Source organism: Psittacula echo, assembly GCF_963264785.1.
Source record: "Psittacula echo genome assembly, chromosome: 6".
NCBI classification, from domain to species: Eukaryota; Metazoa; Chordata; class Aves; order Psittaciformes; family Psittacidae; genus Psittacula; species Psittacula echo.
The window spans coordinates 8,934,099-8,960,496 of NC_137743.1; the positions used below are offsets into that span (position 1 = coordinate 8,934,099).

The 26,398-nt window shown below is 36.2% G+C and overlaps 1 protein-coding gene across 1 annotated transcript in view; it reads right to left on the bottom strand.

The window, feature by feature from the left end:
* The window catches only part of ATRNL1 (attractin like 1), a gene marked incomplete at both ends in the record, with an annotated part of 528,973 nt that overhangs the window by 402,357 nt on the left and 100,218 nt on the right, over window positions 1–26,398 (bottom strand). Inside the window, 5 exons of the mRNA XM_080620626.1 lie at window positions 4,647–4,828; window positions 6,266–6,398; window positions 13,501–13,619; window positions 16,037–16,245; window positions 17,973–18,057. Coding sequence (XP_080476752.1) covers window positions 4,647–4,828; window positions 6,266–6,398; window positions 13,501–13,619; window positions 16,037–16,245; window positions 17,973–18,057 — 728 coding nt within the window. The remainder of the gene's footprint in view (window positions 1–4,646; window positions 4,829–6,265; window positions 6,399–13,500; window positions 13,620–16,036; window positions 16,246–17,972; window positions 18,058–26,398) is intronic.

Below are 26,398 nucleotides of genomic sequence, written 5' to 3' on the forward strand. Positions count from 1 at the left end.
GGATCTTAAATTGTCCTGGAAGTGTATGATACACTTCTGATGCATTTTCTAATGTGTGCAACACAATAACTTATTACCAAACTTCAACAAACTTTAACACTCTTTTGAACTCCTTGATTTCTAGGAAAATAGTTTCCCCCCAAACCGAACTACAAAGGTTTAGTGGTAATTAAGCTTCTAATTTACTGTGAGGATGTTGAGGTGTTGGCACAGGTTGCCCAGAGAAGTTGCGGCTGCCCCATCCCTGGCAGTGTTCAAAGCCAGGTTGGACAGGGTTTGGAGCAAACTGCTCCAGTGGAAGGTGTCCCTGCCCATGGCAGAAGGCTGGAACTGGATGAGCTTTAAGGTCCTTCCAACCCAAACCAGCCTGGGATTCTATAATAATTCTAGAAACTTTCAAAATACAGTGGCCACTTAATGCTCATATTTCCATAACATCCACACTTCTGAGAAGTGCTTGCTGTCAGTTTGCCTCTTCTATGCATCCTTATGCTTAAGAAAACCTGCCTACTAAAACTAAGACCTATGTGAAGAGAAAACATCTATTCTATTTAATAGTCCATTGCTCAGTATCTGTTTTTTTCACGATGCATTGATTCAAACTATGCTAGATACCTGCACATTTCATATTTTGCCAATAGTTACCCAGGGAATGACACATACGCAGTGGAGGCAGCTCTGTGATTTTTAAGTGTCTCAGTTTCTATTAGACACAAATGATGAAATCTAGACTCACTGAAAAGTAGGAGTTATGCATTAGGTCGTAAGAACATTTTATCCCACTGTCTTCAAATTTTGCTGTTGTAACATTGGTTAAAAAACCAGAAAATCTGGCAAATCAAAAAAATTACAGCCTCCCCAATTTCCATCCAGAGGGATTATAGCTAGTATTCCAGTGGGACTTTGGTTTAAAAGCTCTTGAGTTTTCTTCTTTACAGGGGGTAATTTTAGGGGGAAATTCAGTTTCTCAAGCATACGAAGCAAGTTGAGCCCCCCACTTCCTGAAAGTGGGAAGACAAAGTTAAACTAGAGGTGAACTAATGGGCAGCCAATGTAACAGCTCTTATGGAGACAAAATGCTGAAGCAATTTATTGGGCTTCCAAAACCACAACAGAGAAGTGGGACTGCTGGAAACTGTACTAATGAGACCAATACAGAAAAAAAAGTAGGTGTCAGCTTCACTAAAACCACACATTTGATAAAACCACAAAAACATACAGCCCTCTGAGAATACTTTCATCTAACAAGGAATAATATTGCCATGCAAAGCTCACTAATTAACAACAACCTACACTCAAGTGTAATTTATAAAGGATGCTTAGGCCCTGAGAACACTGAGTTAAGGAAAGTTGCAGTTTACATAATCAAAGGCATTGTTTAAACTGTTCTCATCTTTGTTTATGCTTACTACACCAAAACTAAGTCATCTCAGAATTCATTGCATGTTAACAAGAAAGTTGTTATTTTTAGTTCAATTCCCACAGTTGTGAGCAAACTCCCAAGAGCACTATTGCACTTTCAAATGAATATGCAACATTTGAATATTGCAAGAACAATGAATTAACCTCGTATTGCTGTTTAATCTATAGAAAAACTCAAATCTTCCCTTTCATAATATTTTGCTTACTAGGTCAATAAAACAGCACATAAAAAAAGATGGTGTCGTTTTGCTTTAGTATGGGAATCTGCAGTCCATCCATTGTGTTTACTTTGACATTCTCTTAAAGAACTTGATTTTTTTCCAATGAAAAACACAAATTAGACTGCTGATTATTGGTGATAGTTTTAGAATACATCTGCAAACTCAACTGTGTTTTGACTTCATACTACAAAGGTCTTTGTTTTGCCCCTTAAGTACCAAATGAACCTTCTCCTTACCTTTTAGGAGTCAATCTATTGATTTCCAATTTTGCATTGGATTTAAAGAGAAATTACTGATATATGATAAGGTCTGGACAGGGTGCGGAGACAATAGCAGCCTCCTCCATCTGAAACTTTCTCAAGCATCAGTGTTTTGTGTTATTCTAAACATGATAAAGAAATTGTCCTAAATTTGTCCAAGGACAAGGACTTTGTGCATTAGAAAGAAAAATAATAAAGCACACCCCTAACCAGAATCTGTGAAGTTTCACATTATTTCTATGAACAATAAAGAATCGTTAAGTCCTTCCAAGCTGCAGTATTTACTAACACCATTCTAACAGTTTGTATAATACACAACATTCATAAAAGTTGCTCTTCTCTTCTCAGTATATCAAATAAAGCAGAGATAAAAACAGATCCATATTCTTATTTTCAAATGTTGCTCTGACACATTCACTAATCCTGAAAGCTCTTCACATAGGTGAAGATTTTAAAGCCTTTGATATTAACCACACAAGTCAAACTCCACCATAGATAATACAGATTAAAAGGCACTGTGTTCACCTTAAAGTTGCTCTGACTGCATTTGTGAACTCCACATCACCACCTGTTACAACAGTCATCTAAAATGAAATCTCACTCCTTAAATCATTATGATTGCAGTTTGAGAGGAAAAGGCAGACAAAGGAAAAATCAAAGAGTTCCAGAGAGTCTGGATAAGACATTCAGGCTGTCTCATACAGAATAAATGGAACTGGAAAGATAGATATGAATTTAAAAAAACCCCTTATTTCTTTTTCTCAAATACCACTGAAAACACCAGGGTAAGTCCTTTAACCCAAGATAGTCTTATGAAGAACGTACATTTATCTACAATTGCAAAACTGTACATTACGTATTTCAAATTTACATCACCACATTGGCTTAGGACATTGTTTAAATAAAGATATGTGCAGCAGGATGTTACCTTGTTCAAGTTCAAAGCTCTGAAACGTAAGAAAAATCTAGTTTCTAAACTAAAAAAACCAGCTATTTCTCATCTACACCTCAAGCCAGCCAGGTAATGTCAGTCATATCAATACTCCATCACTTGCTATTAGATTTGAAGGCCTCCTGTGCAATATTTTAATGGGAATCAGGGAAAAAAGAAAAGGAAAAAAAAATAAAAGCAGCAAAATAAATAACTACAGAAATCACTGACGTTTGTGATTTTGTTATTTTGTTTTCAATTACATTTTCAACATTATCTCAGATCAAGGAACAGACAATGTGTTTCAAGTCTACTGTAAGTACAATATCAGGGGAGATCTTCTGACATAGAAGAATTACTTCTCTGTCCTTTATTAGCAAATAATAGAAAATACATGTCTTTCCAGGAAAAAAAAAAAAAAAACCTCTCTCTGTCCAGGTCCTACATTTACAGGGAAAAAAAGCCTACCCAAATTTAAGAATATAACTTATATTTGCATCTCCTTGAAATGGGACACTAAAAAGGGTAATACAGAATATTTTAATTCACACTATATGTCCCAAAAATCTTGAATTCAGATTTAGCATAACAAAGGCAATTCTTAACTGCCATTTCCTTCATATGCATCTCAATTCATCTCCAACATAACAACTTTGCAAATCACATACTAGCTTGATATAAGCTTTAATTACTGTTCACAATTACCTTCCATTTTCCTGTGACTGTAAAATCCTAAACTACTTAAAAATTAGGGGGGTTTATACAAAGAAATGCTGCATGTTCTACAAACTAAAATAGCTCTAAAAATGTCCTTTACTAAGACAAACTGATTTGCTTGTAATAGAATCTTATTCTGCTAAGACATTCCATCTGAGTGTACACTGTTGGGTTTGACACCTTTTGAGCATATATTGAGCATTTATATTTGAGCATATATACCCATACATTTCATATATGGGTACCAATGATGTGGGTAGGCTTTCCAACAGTTTAAACAGCAATAAGCATCTGAATATTTAACTGCTCAAAAAAAGAAGCTGACCACCCATGAACAGGTCATTAATCCTCAATTTCCCGTCTTCTGTCCTACAGTTAAATTAACACGGATCGCTTTCCTAAGAAATATTTTGATGGCAGCTTCCTGTATTTGCCAGAGGCATGTGAGAGTTTTCAACCCTTTTGCTCCCCCACCATTAGAGCAGAAAGCTAATTAGCTCTTGGCTCATTCCAATGCCACTGTGCAGGGAATTTCTACATGCTTCACATACTAGTACAGCTATCCTGTGACCCTTTGATCTTACATACCAGTTATATAGGGAGCTAGGGTTTTCTGGAGAAGAAAAGTATACATCTTTAGTACCTCCTTGTCCTCAGCTGCTTGCAGCCCAGCTATTCACCATCCAAACCCAATCCTGCGAGCAGTTTTATGGATACATATGTTAACGTCTGGATTTATTTCTCTGTTACAGTGAAAATTATTGTGTCTTTTTTTGATTCCTGCTATCACAGGGTATTGAAAAGCATTGGGACTTCCCAAATCAGCGTTCCAAGCCGTTCTTGAGTCACATCTTGAAAGTAAACAATAACCAGTAACAGTTAAATCTGGTATGCAGAAACACTTGGGTACTGCCGTGTCATTAACTTTAAACATGAGACTTCCTTAATATCCTATACACCACTTACAGCACTCTTTAGCATCACGCTACATTTCTTTGCAGGCATAAACTTTATTCTCTTTGAACAAATCTCTACAATATATTTCTCAAAGAAAATTTAATTCACACAAGCATCAATTACAGTTACTCAAGTTACCTGAAGTGTATACTTCTGTATTTCATCGAGAACAAATTCCACTTCTTTTGAGGTTGTTAATGAGGCAAGATTCCCACTCAAATTGTAGCAATACAGTTTGGCATTGTCATAGCTTTCACGACTAGAATTTATGCGGAGGCAGGCATCTCCAATATGACTCCATCCTTCCCCACACAGATGAGCTAGGGTAAAGCATATGATTAAAGATTATTTGAAAAAACATAATGAAAACCCTAAGGGAGTCTGAATTTTACCTTCCTGATGTCATAATTCCAAATGCATCCCACACTCAATTTCCATTTTCAAAATCTAAAACCAACTTTCCTAGAATTAAGAGCTCACAACTTTACCCTTGCTTTGCTTTATCATCCTATCTTTGCATTTTTATTTGCCTAAGCACAAATACAATGAGAATAATAGGAAATTTAAATAACATCTCAGAAAATATTTACTCTTTAGCATGACTCAGGTTCAGATAACTAAAAAAAGTAATTCAGAGCAAGTGTTATAGTTAATCTTTACAAAGATTAAACAAATGCAGCTTTAAACTGCATTTTAAATGAAAATCCAGTTTATTCTCAACTATTTATTATGCAGAATTAATTGATCAAAGTTATTTAATTAATCTCTGAAAAAATGCATTCATTAACTTCATCTGGACATAAAGATCGAAGGGAAAAGGTTCTGACATCTAACTGCATATACATAGCTATGAATACAAATTACAGAATAAATATTATTTCAGAACATTAACAGTCACCTTCTGAGAATACTTTATATCAGTATTTTAATATTCACTCCTTTCATAATATTACCAACATTAAACAATCAAGAAACTAGATCTTAGGCAGTATCTGCACAGCCAAATTGAAGTATAACTGAAGCATAATTTAGAAGATAAACCCTCAGCTAGCAAGAGTAACAATGTCAGTGGATATGTGATAGTAAAGGACTCAGTGTGGCAATTCAGCTCCACACTCAGTGGTCCCCACAGGCTAGAATTTGTATCTGGCTTGTGCAGAGGTACATTCTATTATGCCTTCTCTTATGTTATTATCTCTCCTTACAAGATTAAAGCCAGCACTGATATACAAACCAGTGATGTAACTACATTTGTGTTCACCTGTACAGGAACAGCCAGGCAAGGAGAGTCAGCACAAGTAGAACAAATCCAGGACTACTCATTGAACAAATATTCTTTGACAACAATGGAAGAAATTTATCCAGTTTTGAAATCAATTATATAGAATCATAGAACCATAAAATAGTTAGGGTTGGAAAGGACCTTAAGATCATCCAGTTCCAACCCCCCTGCCATGGGCAGGGACACCCCACACTAAACCATGTCACCCAAGGCCTCATCCAACCTGGCCTTGAACACCGCCAAGGATGGAGCATTCACAACCTCCCTGGGCAACCCATTCCAGTGCCTCACCACCCTCTCAGTAAAGAATTTCTTCCTTATATCCAATCTAAACTTCCCCTGTTTAAGTTTGAACCCGTTACCCCTTGTCCTGTCACTACAGTCCCTAATGAAGAGTCCATCCCCAGCATCCCTATAGCTCCCCTTCAGATACTGGAAGGCTGCTAAAGCAGCATCATCACCTCATAGGCCTTACCAGGTAGTGCCTGGCACTCCTGCTGCCGTTGGTCCCACTGGCAGTTCAGGTGCAGCGAGCAACTTTTGCAGCTGGTCAGTTTATTGCAGATCTGTTCATTCCTCACATGACATTTGGTGTAGTTTTTAACTGACTATGGAAATAAAATAGACAAAACAGCATCTCAAACAGATGTCAAACTATCAAGAAACCAGAAGGCAAAACTGAAATACACAGCAGGTGAAAGTCACTGAAAAATATCACAGCTGCCTAAAAGCTTGGGTGAATTTAAGTTTTGTGTAGATCCCCTTATCAGTTGCAGACAGTATAAACTGCATCTCTAGACCACAAATCACCCTACCTGTCCTACATGAAAAACTTCTGAATGGGTCAAACAGTACTTTAAATATGCCGTTTCCCTGTGCAAAGCACAAGAGGAACTTAAATAACTAAACTAAATCTCTACTTCTTAGATAGCTAAGGGATATGCTATCACTAAATTATTTTGTCCAATGTAGGTTAAAACAAGTAAAATAAACTGAATATAAAAAAGGGCACAAGATACAGGTGTAAAATAATTACACATCACTGACTGAAGGTGGAAAAGTGTGTTCTGCTTCATTTTATTGGGATTAAATGAAACAAAAATAGGAGCTCTAAGCCAGTAGGCACAAAACAAAAGAAGGATTTGTCAAAAATTTCAATCATGCCTTTTTACAAATTTAAGAGCAAACCTGTATGCAACATAGCTTATATGAAATTCACAGAATCTACAGGAAATCATTTCATCAAACAGTGACATATAACCAGTAATAACATCATTCCTTTGGTACCTTAGTATACAAGAGCAGTAAACACTGAAGGAATTTTCACTTGGATTTTCTGCAGTTTGGTGGAGTGTTTTGTTTTGTTACCCTAAAAACAGGTCTTCCGTTGCAAATTAGGCATTTTTAATCCAAAACGTTTTCCCTCTGGATAGTACTTTCAATCAAGACATAATATTGATATCTTACTTAATAAACTGCCTCAAATCCTCAGCCAGTTCATCAGCTTATCTATAAGGCTGTCTCTACTAACTTAATTTCAAGGTAATAATGAAAAAAATATCCTAATTCAAGACAGAACCACAGAATAGTTGAGGTTGGAAGGGACCTCTGGAGGTCATCTTGTCTAACCCAAACAGTTTTTTTCTCTCTCTAGCAACAAAAGATTAATTCATGCACGGCAGCGAAGACGGATTGCACTTAGACAGGAAATGCATGGTTTACATGACAATTTTGATTGCTTTCCTTTCTAATTATCTCCTGCAGTACAATAAAGCACATCTAAAGGAAAAACCCTACAATAAGTTACACAGTGGTTGTAGTGGAATGTGGACAGTGACAGAACATCAATCTCACACAAGGCCAACTGCAGTCCTGCTGAAGAACACTGCTGTTTCAGGATTTGGTTGTTGACTTTATTGGATCAGATACCTATCAGTGAGCTTATTATAAAAGGTACTCACTATTTTTCTGGTCTATAAGAAAGGTTACTGTGAAGCAAAAGACAACAGAGAAGCAGTTCTAGGAGAAGGAATCTACACCACAGTGTGAAACAGAGCCAAAGGCCATGCCACAAAGCAATAGAATGTCTACCTAGACAAATAAATGTATACAAACAGTAAAGCACAAAAAAACTTTGGTACAGGCCCACATCTAGTTTCACTGTCATAAAGCATATTCACAAAACTGCCTGAGAGATACTTTAATGTGAATTTTAGAGCACAAGTAACTACCACCTGCTCATCTACAATAACTCAACTAATATTTCTAATGCTTCATGATGGCATAGTCAAAAATCCTTAATCATTCACACTGGTTTGTAAATTATATACTCTTTATTGATATTACATACAGATTACAATTTTCCAACTAAACCAAGATATTTTTCTATTACTTTCTAATCATGAAGCTTGTTGTGTGTTGGTTACTTAATGTTTAAAATAAATTCAAAGTACTAGTGACTATTCTGCAATAATGTTCGCTGTTGTATTCCCTTATTCCCAGCACTTATTGCCCTTAAATCCAATTTTAACAGTGTTTGCCTGAAAATCTCATTAGTTCAAAGTAGAACTGAATCCAATAGGTAATTCATATTAACACAATATTAAGGTTATAACTTAAGCTACCAAACCCAATGAAATTCAGAAATATGACAGCCCATCTGTTACTGAAGTTGTATATGGCTGTAGGATATTTATAATGTTTACACACCAAAGCATGAGTAAATCATGTTATGTATAAAGCTTCCCACTTATGTCTGATTTACCTGGAGTTTTTTAGTACTGTTCTTGATGTGGCAGTATATAGACAGGCTTATGAACTGCAGTGATTTTGTGAATAACCACTGCAGAAGGAATATTTTACAGTAGTTTATCTCAGAATTTTGGCAATTGCTATTCACAAATATTTGTTACCTCTCCTCTTTCGCCTCGATTTTTTAGGTCAACAGTGTAATCTTGTCTAGTTCCTGGAAATCGTTAATATAATAGGTTTGATACTATTTCTCTGAAGCTACTCCCAAATCTCACTATTGGGCAGTCCTTAGTCTTAAATTTATCTTTCTCAAGATAAATTTAATTCTATTCATAATTCCTTCCACTACTTTATACATTTCCCTTTAACTATTCTTTTGAGTTCCTCAAATGTAGGCAGATTACTATTATTATTCTTGGTATTGGTAATAGTGTAGCAAGTAGGTATTTTAACAAGCTTAATGTGAAGATTCAGAATAAGAGCTGAAATTTTACAAGAAAAGTGGGGGTTTTCCATTTTTTTCCAAGCACTTGTATAGTTTGGAAGAGAAAACATTTTCTCTGAGTCAACATTTTTCAAGTAAAGTTTAGTATCACATTACTGCTGCCTTTCTAGCCTTCAAAATACTTTCCTTAAGTAAAATGGGAGTAAGTTACTTTATTTGTAATGGTTTAGTGTAGGCAGTTACCATTTCTATATTACAGGCCAACATTGGAATGATTACAGGCCAACACTGTAGGCAACAAGTGAAGCATCTTATTACAGCTACCCTATCTTCAGCGATTACTTCAATTTCTACTGTAGAGAAGTAAGACAACAGAAGAGAAGGAAGCCATTTCCTGTTAATTCCTGAAGCATGCCTTTCAGGACTGCTGGTTGGATGTGAAGTTTGGTGTGGAGCCAGGAAATGGGAAGAGGTTTTTTGAGGATATAAAGAAACGGAACCAATTTGGTTTTATAACCAGAGCAAGCATTTCTCATTGTTTCCCAAAGAACGGGGTTGGGGAGAAGGCAAAGAAGTGGGTTGAAAAAAAAAATGGTAAGAAAAGAGGAAAAAGGTAAAACCCTCAAAATTCTTCCACATTATAAATATCAAAAGGAAGCCATAATATTGTTCAGTAAGAACTCACACGTGTACATAAATATTGTGACATTTTTCAGCCTGTAAGTCTATCAGTACTTGAGCCAAACACAAATACAAATGGCTGGTACATGTCCAAACCCAGCTCACCCTCTTCTTTCCCATGCACATTGCTTAAGGAAGGTTTGCAAGCAGGAAGTATTCCAGCACTTTCAGGGCTTCAATGCAATCACACTTTTTGAATTTGCCTGCAAAAATGAGACAGCTTTAGGGCCGTAATGTGGACTTGGTATATTGCTATTTTTAAATATGATTATTCTTATTAAAGCTCTTCTTTCTTACAAGGTACAAAAAGATTTTGCTTCATGGGATGACTCCTCCCTGAAGAGCAGACCAAGTCTTTGCTTGGTCTTCCATGCTACTACCGTAAGAAAAAATGACACATTGTAAAGGTGCAGCTATTTAAAATTAAACCAATCTCTCCCCAAAGCCTTTTATTTATTTATTGCTGGAGACAGGGTGGTAAAAACTAGAAGGCAAATTTATAAAATTAACAGCTTTTCCTAGGAATATGTCCATTATCAAATAGAAATAGAGTCAATTTTCTGAACAACGCAATCAGCAAGGGAGTATCATTCTCACAGTATGCCAGATAAAGCTTTTTATGTGCAGATGTACAAAGCGAATACAGTTTCATAAACATATTAAGCAGATCCAGATCTAGTGATTTTCCTCTATTAAGAAACAGGCAAAATGCATCAGAATCAGGGAGGACCAGGAAGACGCTGGGTATTATAGACTACAAATGTCAAAGGTCAAACTGCAAGATCAACATAACACACCTAAGAGCAGTGAACTGCTAGTAAAAGTATATACAACCTACTCCACAAAAATCAGAAACATGCCACTAGCAGGACACAGAACTTCCTTTGGAAACAGCAAAAGAAGGAAGATGTGAGACAGAGAAGCCAAATTAAAAAGGCAGTTATGAGCAGGACAGAAATTTTAGGAGAGTGCTATGCAGTGCTTAGAGCAGCACTTATACAACACAATTAGGTTTCACAAGTCAATCAAAATATTCCTGTATAAATTTTGATCTTTGATGGAGACATCCAATGAATGGGACAAAACAAACAGGTACATCAATGACACTGCTTCCTTCTTTGTGACATATGTTTCAAAGCTGAAACCAGCTCTAGACTAGATACAAGAGGCTCCATGAAAGAGCTTGAAAGAGCAATTTCGTGTATTCGTATTTCATGACATCTGTACTTGGCGTAAGACAGTATGACAGCATTATCGTTGCTTTTGCCCCCGTGTCAAACCAGTATCTGTATTTGCATAGCTTTGAAAAAAGGTAGAGTAGGTCATTGTGCCATTTTCAGCATCCATCAATCTCAAAGGTAAAAATTAAGTAACTGTTTTCTTAATTTTATATACAAGACCTACATTTTATCATGGAATAACTTCAGTGTATTATATAAAACCACTGTAAGCAGTCTGAGGAATTTAAATGGTGTAATTTCTCAAGGCAACCTTCAAAATCCTTATTACAACAGACAAAATCTCTAACATAGATTTAATTGTAGAAAACAGACAAATAGGACAGCTAGCATGCTGCTCACTGGCCAAATTTCAGTACCATTTTGAACCACTCCACAAACTTTAAGTAAACTGTTTTCCCAGTTGGGGAAGACAGGATAAGTATTCATCCGTCCACATTTGTATCAGATATGATGATGTTAATTCATTATATCCACCACCAGAACAACCTGGCAATGCAAGCCTCTGCTTGCAACTACATCAGATATGAGCATGATATATATCTTAATGATCCATGAGTCTGCACAGTAGTGGAAATAGTGTCCTGTTAATGTACTGACCCACATCAGTGAACACAGGCAAGTAAATACGTATAGTCAATACATTAGCACTACTTATGAAGTCCATCTGTGCAAACAGTTATTTCAGGGAAATATCCATATTTTACAGCCCTTCCAATAAGCAGACCAGTTGCTGGTTTGCAAATATCCAAGACCACAAGGTCATTGCCAAAATAATTGCCAACATATCTTTAGTATGCTGACCAGTTTCCATGAAGCAAAAGAGATCCTAACACCTTATGGTCTGTCTCATCTGGATGTTCTGTGATCTAAGTCATGTATCAATGCCTTTGTATAGCTACAAAAGTGGACTTTCTCCTTGTGATGCTTCTGATTTTACAGCTTGTTATGCCATATTATCGTCAGAGTGCTGTCACAACATTTTCATTTTGTGGGACTAGTCCAGAAGCAGCTTTCTATGAAAACGGATAATCAGCCTGATCCATTCCACTTCTCCACATGGTGCCATTCTGTTGATGCTATTTTGGTGGCTTTATGTCGATAGCTGCAACATTCTGCCTCCATCATCTCCCAGCCAATACATTAATTTTGCAATAGCCATCTTCAGCTTATCATAATAATTCTTTTCAGAAATCATTTTGATGAATTTTTCACTATCACACTCTCTACTAACTCCACTAATAGCCTATCCACTTCAAACCCTGAATAAAGGACAGGAAATGATACATAGAAGACCGGTGCATCAGTTGCTAATTAAGCTCACAATCTTGGTCATGAACGGTTGTCAAAGAAGGATACTACACTAAGAAGCTTGTTCTAAAATACCCAGTGCTCCACATTTATCAGAGATGAAGATGGTCTGCTTCTTAGCAACTACTCCTTGCTTAAGAGTTGAAAACCACAGTTAGAAAATTGGCACCTAATATAGTACAATGTGTTAGGAAAAGAAGAGCCCTTGAAGATCACAAAGGAAACTAACCATTAGTGTATGGAATGTGAAATCCCTTTGACAGACTTATAACATGGCTGTTGATGAATTTGTGTCTGCATTGCTCTTATTAGTAGTGACCAACTATGAATGCCAGTGATTAAAGCTGGCTCTGAATGGGCAAGATTTGAGTCAGAGTCAATTCAACTCGCACATTAATTTATCTGTCTAGAGAACACAATTGATTTGCATCAGGTTCACACCAGAGAGCAAGTTATTTTTACTAACGGAAGTGTGAAAAGAAAGGATTTTGAACTCTACTACATCCAGGTGCCTGGACCTACCTGAAAAATATAAAGAAGGAAAATTTATAAAGCTAAAATGCTATTATAAGCTTGTCAAAAATCAAATTAACAAGCTAGAGATGCAGCAACCAGTGGACAACAACATAAAGAATAAAACATGGCAGCAAGCAATATTAAAAGGAGAAAATGAGAAACTTGTATGAATGTGTATGTTCTTATTGCTTGCATTTACAAAGATCAGAACAAATTATTACCAAATCATCACAAGCCTGTTAATCTCATGGTGACAAAAGCTCATATTCCTTAATGAGAAAAGTAACTCCATGACCCTAAGAAAAACATTTCTATAAAGAACAGTGATGAGAATACCAAGACTGTTGATGACTGACCTGGTCCTGTTTGAAAAGGGGGAGGAGGAGGAGGGAAACCAACAGCCATCCTTCATGGGATTCCATGTCTGTCTGCGTACTGTACGCCACATATCAACTTGGATTTTGTGCATAATGACTCCAGGTTGTTCCAAATGTCATTAATAAGGATGTAATAGTATTTGTCCCAAGAGATATATTGTGGGCTAACACAATCCTAAATATTTTTTTCCTCTGGAATAGGTATCATTGCTGCAGTCCAACTTTACCCTCTGCAACATTTTTACTGCAATGTCAGGTAAGCACATTTACATTTGTGTTCAAAACAAGCTACTATTAGCCTACTATACCCTTTTCATTTGCTGCAGCAGGCCTCTGGCTTAGCTAGAAAAGAAACAGCATTAACAACACAACCATCGGTTTGCAGACTCACCATGCTACAGTTACTATTTGCTGAAATGCACTTCTTGTCATCACACCACTGGCACCCATTTGTATTGGCAGTACAACTCGCACAATCCGCGTACCGGTAACATCTGTCATCTGCAGCAGCTGCAATACCAATGACAGGCAAAAGGAAACATCACACAGGGGAAAAACACCATATTTTAAACACTTGCTGCTACATCCTTCATTTGAACTCTAGCCATTCATAAAGGTTTAGCTTACTGCAGGAAATTAATTCTATACAGTTGATAGGATCTACTCCTTAAAAAATTCCTTCAGTAACAACTATATTTGAAGGTTCATAAGTCTCATCAACTAAAGGAATACTCACTGCAGTGTATTTGCAGCATACAAACTCTCTTAGCACAGTGCATAAGAGTATCAGAAACTTTCTTAAACTACTCATTCTTCACTCCTTTAACACAGAGCAATGATTTTCTTCAGATGCAGGTTTCTGATAAAAATATCAGGTTGCTATGCAAGAAGTCAATGGTAAAACTGGTAGATTAAAAAAATCTAAGACATATTAGCAACACACAGTCAGTTTAAGTCTTTACAAATTAACTTATAAACCTAACAATGATTGGTAAGTTATAGTTCTGCCCTTTCTCTATAAAAAATACTTGAAGAAGAGTTAAATCCTGAATACAAGGCTTCAGGACTTGGACTAAATTTTAATGTTACTTAAAACAGAAACAAGTTATAACTTCTGTTTAAAAGAGGCAAAAATCTGCAAAATCACTATGACCAAGAATAGAGGAATTCCTGCCTTTTCCTGCACTGATTACCATGTTTGACTCCTGTGCAGTTTGGTTTCTTTAGTCTCAAGACCACACAGGTTTAAAAGATTCCCTTGCCAGGAAACTGAACTTTTGGAAACCCTCTAAAATTTCTGCTTATGCTTTACTATTGACTATCAGCAGCTTCTCAGGTGATACCATCAACCAGAGAACAACCGAGCAGTGTAAAAGAATATATGAAAAATTGGCTTCTGGCTTGAAGAATTTGGTTTTATTACCACTAGAAACGGGAAGGATTTGAAGCAGTGGTGTCCACACAACTTCTTTGGTACTGGAATTCTATTCACCTCATCTCTCACAGGTTTAGTTGTAGGTTATTGCCACTGCGGCAGCTGTATTTTGGAAACTGTTCTAACTTTACCTTAGTTCAGCCTGTCTGTTCTTTGCTTGGTTTGTTCTTTACCTGTTGCTTTTTATAAGATCCAGTTTCATCTGTGTTATTTTTGAATTCAGCATCTCAAGATTCTTCCTTTTATAAAGAGCTGAAACTGTAGACTCAAGATCTCTAAATGTTATTAAACTGCACAAAAGCAGCTCTTCAGAAAGCCTTACCTAGGTAACCTTTTTGTTATATAATGCACCTTTTCTGAGTTCAAAACTTTATGTACAGTTCTGAAACAAATAAAAGCTAACAGAAAAAATGTCTTGAAATACTCATTAATAGCAGAGCTAATATCTTTTTCACAAACATTAAAAGCAGACTGGCAGTTTAATTGTATGGTAGTTTGTACATGTAGCACAGAGCCAAAGTTTGGTTAGCAATTTTATACTGTGCTGAAAGGAAAGATGCACAAAAAAAACTAGTAGGTGTATGTAGCAGTGATGCATATGCTGTTCATGTGAAGTACAAGAATACTGCTTTCACAAGCAATTTGTTTGTGACAAGCCAAAATACTTCGGAATAGGGTGCAACAGTTATTCGCAATGCTAAACTACTGTTTCAAACAATATAGCTTATCACAATGCTGCACAGAAATTCACATGACAAACTTGAACGCGTTTTGACACACTGCATCAAAGGGTTTGTTTGCCTCAAGTTTCTAGCCAGCTGTGAATGTACTATATTCTTTTATACAAATGCTCCCGTTTGATGGGTAATCTACATGAAGCAGCAATGCTTTTGCTCTCACCTACTGGTGACACACAGACATGAGAGTGCCATATGCCTGTAATGCCAGGTATCACTTGGAGCACCCATTTGTGCTCTGACTACTGTAATGCTTCCTTGGAATCAGAAAAACATGAAGGCTTTTATAGATATACACACACATATATATATATATAAAAATGTGTGTCAATATACACACAGACATATATATATCTGTCCCAAAACAGAAGGCAGAGAAAGAGGAAAATTAGTTACAGTATTTCAAAGCTCACCCTTTTATAAATTCTTCAAACACAAGCCAAATCCAAAGTCATTTTACCCTTTAGCTCCCCAATGAAATAAATTCTTCTTTGAACCATCTTGTTTTGTATCCCTTAGCACCTTAAACCTGTGCCTTCTGCACCTACTTCCCTGTATTTAAAATAAATTAAAAGCCAGAATTTAATGATTTTAAAGATTAATCCATCAGTCTATTGCATTGAGTACTCTGAGAGGAACAGTCTTAACAGTCCAATCACTAGTTCCACCGGGGGGGGGGGCATTTGGGGTTTTTTTGCCCGTTATCTCCTAAATCTCATTGCAAATCCGACCCTGTAAGACTAAAATTTACTTGCCTGTTTTCTTTGGACATTTTGCTCTAAGGATGTTGTTAGCATGTCCAGATTCCCAGGATTCACAATGTTTCTTGTTCCACAGACACCTTATCCCTGGACGCGCGTTTTTACACAGCTCTTCATCTCTGAACGCTTCACAGTTTGGAGGCTTGTACACAAGGATGTCATTCAAAAGAACACTTGAAAAACCCCCAAATATATACATGGACCTATTAGAAAAAGCAAGTAAATGTATCTATATCTGTAATAGCGGTTATATCTTCCTGATTTCTTATCTGTCTTGATATACAATTAAAACATAACACATACTATCATCTCTTTCTAATAAAGACTCTGTCAGCGGTTCCATTATTGATTAGTTTAGTTTTCAATGAATTTCTCCATTAATTTTAGACTAACAAAAAAAATTGCACAAAATGCACTGTGCCATATTATTACTGAGTGATATGTTCCAAATGTCTGGAAAGAAGAAATAAGAGCTGTGAAGGAAACTACTCATTTTTTGAGTCAGATAATGAGAACAGAGTGTGAAATAACGTGGAAATGAGAACATTTTTCTTCAAGAAGATTTCAAAGACAGACAGCAATCATTGGCAGATGGGTATTTCTTTTTGGTAACACTTCCAGTGCAGTAGCTTCTGACATCAGAACCAGAAGACCTTCCCCTTCTCATCTAAAATTATGAATAGACTCTGGTAACTGATAACAATGAAGAACCTGTGTATCTGTTCTAGCAGGTACTCTTAAAACAGAATTAGTCATACAGCTACCAATAACAGAAACCTTTGTGGAGCATCTCATATTACACTTTTTTGAACATAAAACCCTACTAAAAATACCATTAAGTTCAGAAAAAAACATTTTCACCTTCAATCTAATTCACTGAAAGTGACACTTCTCAAAGTATCAGACGTCTTAAAATAGCACAAATCTGAACGAAAATCTACCATTTGCTGAATTCATTAATTCCAAGCAATTTTCTCTCAATGAAGTAATCTGTTCATTGATTAATTTCAAATGCTCTGCGTATGGAGTTACAACTTACTGCTATTTTCATTAAAATCAAACTCTTTGTATTACTTATCACGTCTGTTATTTCTTAACTATACAATACGCATATGTAGAGGATCTCCAAGTTGCTTGCATATACTTATGTATGTATACTTAAGTACTGAGTTCATTAGCGTGATGAATCACATAGAAGAGGCTGAAACATGCCAACTTAGAGATTTCTTTAAATTTGACTACAGTTTTCTACAACTTGTCCTCTGAAAAGGTGACATTTGTCTTACAATTTTATCTTTTGGGGTTGGGGTAGAAGAACCAGGAAGTTCACCCACCAAATCCAGAAAGCTCCAGACCCAATACATCTCCTGTTTCTAGATGAAGTCGTTTTACTGAGCTCCTCAATGCAACAAATGACATGAAAATATTTTCTAAAGGATAAGCAGTATCTTAATAAAGTCTAGATACTGGCAAGCTTTTTTTCCCCACAAGTGGTTAATAACAACTGTATCAGTATCATCAAAATCCTGCTTTTCCCAAGCAAGTTTTAGTTACAAGCTTCTGATTTTATGATAGAAGAAGAACAAGGAATTATAACATGCTGCAAACAGAAGATTTCTCCCACCACATCTCAGTAAGGATTATAGCTGGTATGGAATTTCCAATTCCCTGTAGTTCACAATACCAAGGAAACACCTCAGTACACAAGAAGGTTCATATAAAAAGCCATCGAACAGATTCCACAGCAAGTCAGATTGATAATTAGTTGTAATAGTTACCTAAGACAAGAAAAGACCTGATGAGCAACTGCTTTTCATGTTAATAAATTACATCAGTTGTATGGCATCGAACTACTTCACATAGGTAAAATTTCTGTCACAGAATTTTCATTCAAAAAAACAGCAAGGAAAATTTAAAAGACATCATTTACCCATTACTGACAACAGCAGTGTGACCAAATCTGTTGACATCTCGATGTAGATTAGGTTTCGGTAAAATCTTCCATTCATCACAAGCTGAAAGATGAAACAAAAGCATATGAAAACCATACACAATCTTAAAAATCAGCAAAATATATGAAAAATGGATTATCAGATACTCTTTTAAGTATCAACTAATTTTATTGCCTTAAAACCCTCCTTACCCAGAAGGATCAGTGCAGGTAACTCCTGCTTTCCATTGTAAAAACAGACCATCTATACCTCATGGTCATCACATGTCCTTAACATGCTTTTATCACCTTTTGTTCTCACAACCTCTGAAACAAAATTTGACTGATGTATTTAAAACCATTCTTAACATTAGTTTCTAGTGGGTTTTAAATTGCTCTGTAAAATCAGCAGGATTTGACAGGCTTTTTTTCCTGTTGTCACTTGGTGAAAGCTAAGCTGCTTTCCCCCACTTCTAATAATCTGCTTTATTGTGCTGTTTAAATATGCCATTCATTCAGAACACATAGGGTTCTTCTAAAGTCTTTATCTGCAGGGATATGCATTTATCAACGTATATCACAGGTCAGTGATATACACACTATCAGTCCTTAAACACACTCTGTTAATGCCATTTTCAAACTTTTGATCTGTTTTACTTCTTTTCAAGTAGGCTTTGGATTTTTAGGTAGATCCCCCTTTTAAAATGCATCACTGAGATTTTCTGGGAAAACAATTCCTATGCATACAGATTCTTCTACACTTCTAGAAGTTGCAAGATTTGAGGACACTGCAGGCTCTAGTTCTGAGAAGCTGTATTTGCACTGCTCAAGAATAAATCAACAGGTAGTCCTCTTAGATACATCTGTCAAGTAGCTACTCCAAGAACCTGTAAGCAACACTCACCTATTATGGCATTTATCAAGGCCAGAGGACATTCATAGAAGTCTCTATTATACAGTCCTCTGCCTTCACAGACCATCTCAACACTCACAACAAGCACTGCCACCATTGTAATCAACTGATCAGTAGCATTGCCCTAACATTACATGCTTGCAAATTAGCCAAAGGATTTCAATTTATACGTATTTCATGAGACATCTATGACAGTGATCTTATTTCTTTTCACATGTGCTTTAAGATAAACTACCACTCCTCCATCTGTGCATCCCATCTCATTATTGTCTTATGTAAGTACATTACTAATTACTTTCTTTTCATCAAGTGTTCAAGATGATTGTTGTATCGGTATCTTCATGACAAATTAAGTATTTGATTGCATTTCTCTTAGTTCAGTTGTAGAAGCATTTATAAATGTGGGTTTGGTGTGATTTAGTTTTTTCTGTCCTGAGATTTTAGTTCTTTACAACTATTAGCCCTTTCTTCATTATTTCCTACTTGAGCTTTACTGACTTTAAATATTCAAATCCCACAGTAACAGAAATAGAAAGCACCCAGAGATCGAAACTTCAATAAAATCCTCTTAAAACAGAGCAAAAAAAAGTTTTCTGCAGAGTAGGCAAAGCATTTGTAAAATTTGTCATCAGAAGAGGTTTTGGAGACAGGTTCAAGACAACTTTCATATCAGACACAGCGGTTACAGTTTTCTCATTTAAAAAAAATAAGCTCCTATATTCACAAAGGTAAAGATTAAATCTAAATTTGATAAGGAGTTAAAGGGAGATAGACAACTCCAATTAAAACCAAATAAAAGTGTGGCTTTATACATACATCTATGTATACACACACATATTTTACGTTGTTGTCAATTATGCTGTCCTTTCAGATATTCTCAATGAAAACTAACCTAATTTTGCCTTTATATTGTTTGAAACCAGAATAACATGACACTTTTCAACCAGTGGCAAAGCTATAAATCTGGGAATCAGGACACACAGAAAAAGACCCACTTGCTCAGCATACTCTCCATAATATACAGAAGAGGATAACGTACACGCCTGTAGAAGCTACTGTCGTGGTTTAAGCCAGTCGGCAAGTCAGCCACACAGTTTCTAGCCCCCCCCCCCCCCCCAGGGATGGAGAGGAGAATCAAAAGAATGTAACTCCCATGGGTTGAGGTACGAACAGTTTAATAACTAAGGTATAACACAAATCACTACTGCTACCACCAATAATAATAATGATAAAGGAAATAACAAGGGAAGAGAATATACTGCTCACCGACCGGTACCTCGCCCTCCACCCCAGCAGTGTTCCAGCCCTTCCGGGTAACTGCCCCCAGTTTATATAGTGAGCATGACGTGCTGTGGTATGGAATACCTCTTTGGTTAGTTTGGGTCAGGTGTCCTGTCTCTGCTTCCTCCCGGCTTCCCCTCCTCCCTGGCAGAGCATGAGACTCACAAAGTCCTTGGTCAGGGTAAACATTCTGACCAGCAACTGAAAACATCAGCTTTATCAGTATTATTCCCAGGCCAAAAGTCAAAACCACAGCGCTGCACCAGCTACTAAGAAGGTGAAAACTGACTGCTACTGCTAAACAAGGACAGCTACCAAGTAAGAATAGTAGTATCATGGAAAAGCAGAAGCATCCTACAGAGATAAACAGTCAGAAAAGGTTGCTGGCATACATCAAGACTGTGGGGAACTCATCAGAAACACAACTGCTTCAAGGGTTTAATACAATTATTAAACAGGTTGATTTTTACTTAATATTGCTGAATTCATTTACCTGAGAGATTCCAATGACAGCCACATCTAAACAAGACATATATACTTAGCTTTAAAATTTGGAATAATTTATGCAAACAAACCAACAAGAAACCTAAACACCCCTCCTCCCTCCCAGCTTAAAACAACAAAAATAGGTATTGGGAAATCCAGGAGGGACAAACTGTTCTCAAGGCTAGTGTTACACAGAGCCTATGTCACCAACTGCTGGCCACACTGGTCTTGTTCTCATTCCCACTGTCAGAACAGTTCATGTCCTCTAGCGCTGCTGTTCTGACACTTCCAATGCAGAAAATTATTCACAGCAGTACTTCCACCAGTTAGCACCCCCTTAGCGTTCCATGTTGAAACTGCTCCATGCAAGGTCACACAAGAGAGGACTCAGCACATGAGATGGGGCAGGATGGCACAGCTATAGGCAAAACAGCAGTAATACAGTGTTAGATTGACTTCTGCTTCCAAAGAATCACAGCCTGAGCCCACAAAGACAGTCAGATTGAGACTGTGGCTGTGAGAGAGAAATCAATTACATCTTTTTATAAATCGGAAACAGAAACTAAAAGCATGTTGTTACCAGAGTAACACAGATGGTCCAAACAGCAATAATTTCAACATCGGATGGTAGACTTGGAATGAATTCGGTAGTTTTAATGAAAAGAAAGTTGGTAAGCTTAATTCACTATCTTATAAGGCCACCATATCCCCAAAACCTTGCCTCTGTCTTAACTTCTACCTTCTGCTACTATCATTGCTAACATTACATTATCATAAAAGTTATGTTATTATTAATACCATAATTATTCATAATTATTACCATAACTTCCTCACAATTGCTCTCTTTTAAAAATTTTTTCTACTACATTCTTCAGCAGAATGGTGTGAGGAGATGGTGTTCCTGAAACAGCTTCAACAGAAGAGATCACAGTACTAGGGCACCAGTTATGATCACAGGTCTCCAAAGAAGGCAGGAATAGTATTAAATATAAAAGTTGTCTATTCCTCATATCCCAGCATAACAGTGGCATTTGATGCCTCCATGGTGTTTGAATTATGTAAAAAAATCAGACTAAGAGCAATATTATTTATTGGAAAAACATGATCAACAATCGTTAATTTAATTTCTATTTATGGAAAAATATTTCAATTTTAAAAGCTATGAAACTCCAACATTTTAATGCTACAACCAACCAGCAAAACCCTAATGTTATACTTTAAAATCAAGTCCTTGCTGCTGTAAGTTATTGCACATTAACAGAAACAGCATGTTAGAGCTCATATGCCTTTGATGATAAATGAAACAATTTAGGAAAACCCACATGAATTTTCATCTGATCTTGAAAAGCGTTACACATTATTTTTGGTATTTTTACAAACATACATACAAACATATAGTATTTCCTGTACTCAGAGATTTATTTAAGTGGGATTTAATGCTGAAGGAAAACCTTAATAAAGGCCAGTTTTGAGATAAGAAATCTTTGAGGGCTGGAGGTATAATAATTCCTTTCTAGCTGATGGTATTTGTCAAACTGGCAGGTCTTTTCAATAGGGTACACGAAAAAGAGAAGAGGAGGGAAGCACACTACAAATAGCCTTGCCTCTTATCTCCTCCCAGCTTTCTCAATAACTACTGATCACTGAAGGAAACACTGTGCAAGAATTATAATTTTCTTTAGCTTTAAATTCCTGATCTGAGTTTCTCGTTACAGATTGATTAATACAAAATAGTGTAAATAATACAAAATAGCTAACCAACTGATTACTTATGAGGTTTAGTAAAGACCCAAATAGAATTTATCCCTGCCCATCGCCTTCAAACTTCTTTAGAACATTTTGAAGTACCCAAATCTCCAGACTTACTGTAAAGTTCCAAGAAGAAATGGGCAAACAGCAAACTCAGTATCATTTTCAACCTTGTTTATCAATATTACATCCTTCTGTGCATTATTCTTATTGTAGTAAGTCTAATAAGTATGGTAAGCTCTATGGAGCAAGGAATAAAATACTTCCCTCTAATGTCATGCACTCTGAAGGTATTATACAGATAGTAAGTGGAAGATATGCTATTGGTTATATTTATCATTGTCATGGACTATATAGCATGAATCATGTACTGCTTTTAACAGAAAGAGATAGTAAGCAGATGAAAGAGTCATACTATTCATTCCAAACTGATTAGCAGAATTTGTAGTCACTGAAAAGTATAACGAGGAATACAGGGGGTTTTCTTTCTATTAGTAAAGGTTTCCGCTTCAAGAACAAGTTGTACCACACTATATCATTATAAGAAAAATATTCATACTCCCCCCAGCATAGATGAAATTGGTTACCAGATGATATAAAAGTGGCTCCGAGAGTGAATTTGCCAGCCACACAAATCACAGGATTAAATATGCCACAGAAACGCATCAGATGTGTGGTGATCCATCTGATGGTGGCAGAGAAAAAAAACAGTTGAACTTTGCAGGGGGCAGTGCACTACAGGGTCCACACTCCAACAGGACAGGTCTTGATACCCTGTCTTTTATCCAGTCACCTGTACCCCTCTTATCTACACCCTAGCAGCAATATTGTATTACTGGTATCAGAGAGGATGACCAAGACATTTTATAGAAAAGTTCTCAATGCTGCAACAGTAAGGAAAAATGTCAGAGTTTGAACTTGGATGGGAATCGAGGCTGTCTATAAGGGACATGGAGACACAGAGAAGGAGAAATTGAGAATTCACTGGAGACCATTAAAGCCCCATTGCTGAGATCACCCAAAATACAACCAGTTATTTCAATGCAAAGGTACTAAATAGCATATACAGTAGGGCAAAAGGAATATGCTATAGTATACATTATGCTAGTATACATATAGTATAGTGAGTATATATATATACACAGAACTAGTATGATGTATTCATACATAACTAGAATGTATTCCAGAATGACTTCATAGAAAAATAACAACCACATTTTTCACCAGCATTGTCATATCAGTAAAGTGCTCAGATATGCTCTAAAATATTTAACCAAGATCAAATTTACAAAAATGGGACTGAAGGAAAAATGGGGGAAATACAGGATCCTAGCTCATCCTGTTACTCCTGCAAGTCTTTTTATGAGTGACTTTTGCTCTTCAGCCATAGTTGAGCATACCATTAAAAACCTGTGTAGGAGTAGAGGGCAGCATCCATTTTACCCTTACCCAATTTTGAACAATCTATTACTTAAATATTAGGGCAGAACTGGAGCAGAAGCAAGTTAAAACAGCTTCATTAAGTTCATGTCTGAATTAAGTTAGTGAGGTAGTTTTGAAAATTATCCAAGTTGAGCATCCAACTATCTCCAGTTCAAATTCTGATTTATGAAAATCTAAGAGAACTGCACATCTCAATTATCTTCAACACAACTGAAAAGACTGAAAGAACGAGCCTAAAAATCTTGACAACTCCTAAATCTACAAAATATTGTAAAGAATAGAACTGAAATATTCCCTTTGCAGAAAGCACTATAGAAACTCAGATGGAAAACTATAAGCACTGAACAGAAAAGAAGCTTATTTGCACCTCATCTTCATTTCCCTCCCCCACCCTGTAATGCCCAATACTGTACTCAAGACTGGACAGAAGCATCCCACTCAGAACTTGCAAGTGGAACACTCTCAAAGTGATACTCTCACTGTTCCCTTTAAAGAATGGAAAGGAAAAAGACATAATTGAATAGCAACTAGAGTAATTATTGGAGATAGAAGAGAAACAGGTTCATTTCCTACCCAATGGGATTTAAACATACCTCTTTAATTTCTGAGGGAAGTGCCCTAACTGTTCAAGCTAGGTAATTCATCACTACTCCAAAGGAATGCTGTTCCTCCAAACAGGGGTGAAAAATAAATTAGGAAAATATTAGAAATTAGGAGCAAAAGTTCTTAGGTCAGTCTCTAAAGAGACAACCAGTGTTTCATACTTCTAGGATCATCTCTGTATTTCTGCACTGGCAGGCGGGTTTCGTGACATCTTACAACATTTGGAGCTAAGCTTTTAAAAAAGGAATACAATGCTACCTACTTTATGTTTACATTATCAAACCGTTTCTCAATTTAAAAGTATTTAAAGAATTTAAATAGATTTGAAATGTCAATGTATTGATTCTGATTAATCACACTCAACACCCACAGCACAGCCTTATTCACTATGCAGAATACACTGTCAGATTACGCTTCTGCGTTTCTCTTTACATATTTCCAGTAACTACTGAGTTAGTTTTACTCCGGTAAAAGAAGAAATGTTGGTTCACAAAGTATGGAGATATATTAATCTTCTGTTTGGTTCTCTTTTTTTTTTTGTAACTGGGCAACTAAACACTACAAACAACTATAACACCACAAAGGTTAGATACAAGCAAAAAAACCTTTACTTTTCAATTCATCCCACACTGCATAAGTATTTTTCTTTATTCAGATAATAAAGAATCTCCTTATTCTCAGGAAAACAAAGGCAAATGTGTTTGAAGCAGCATGAATTGAATTTAAACTATAGATCTAACCTCTACAGCAGGGCCTACATATGTAACAGTGTCTCCCTAAGCAATATTAAAAGAACTCCACAACCTTAAGCTTTACTATTAAATGGAGCAATTAGTGCATTATATTCTGGTTTTGCTCTCCTAACAGTACAGTGATATGAAGGCAATTGCTACTACAGACTGTACCAGAACTACGTTTATGACTTAAGTGCTAAGGGATGTATAAAACTTCCATTGTAGTCACTGCTTTACATTTTTCTTGCCACAGCACACTGATAATTTATTTGTATTTATTGTAAGGAGGGAGAATTGTAAAAGCAGATGCGTTTGCATTAAAATAAAATCTTTAAAACAGTTAAACTTACTCATTTTGTTGATGACAAAAACTAGAAAAAACTTACTTTAAAAGCAAACAGTTTATGAATATACAATTTGGTTTATTGCAAAACACAAGCAATAGGTTTGATTACAAATGAAGCTAAAGTTAATCTCATGAGATAATCTGGAAGTGTTTTTCCAAACAGGGAAAAAAAATTTAAGCTATGTTTGAATACCCCAGAAGAAACAACGTTTCACATGAAATACTGCCTTTCATAAGCAACTGAAATTGCATATTATTAAACCATAATAATAAATTTTATCTAGAGTGTGATGAGACTTACAAAAGAAACATTGCAGAATACGTTATTCTATTAAAGGTGTTTGCTATTGCACTTCTGCCATAGATACAAAAAATGCCAAAATACAACTACCATTAGGAGGGAGCATGGAAGCAGCTTCTATGTTCCAGTGATTTCAGCTTTTGGTTTTCATAAAGGTTCCTGTCAGTCATTCTCTATATCTTTCTAGGTGTCCAGATACCTTAGCAATTGGCATACATGAAACAAAAGGAGGGAGACTGAATACTTCATAAACTGAAACTACAGGAACTGTCTTAGGCATACAGAAATATATTTACTAACATTACCTTCTAGCCAGGTACCAAAATAAATATCCTTATGCCTAGAAAAAGCATTTCTTCTTCCTATTTTTTTCTTCAAATACTGGTCTCAGCAGTTAGAATCTCTGTTTTAAATTCTAATTCTGTGTATACAAATAATCTACTTTTACCCACAAATTTTGTATCTCATAAGACATAATCTAAATTACTTTCCTAAACTCTGATTGGAATACAAATGCAAGAGTTTTAAGTCCATGGGGGGCTGTCCTGGGTTCAGCAGTAGCAGTAATTT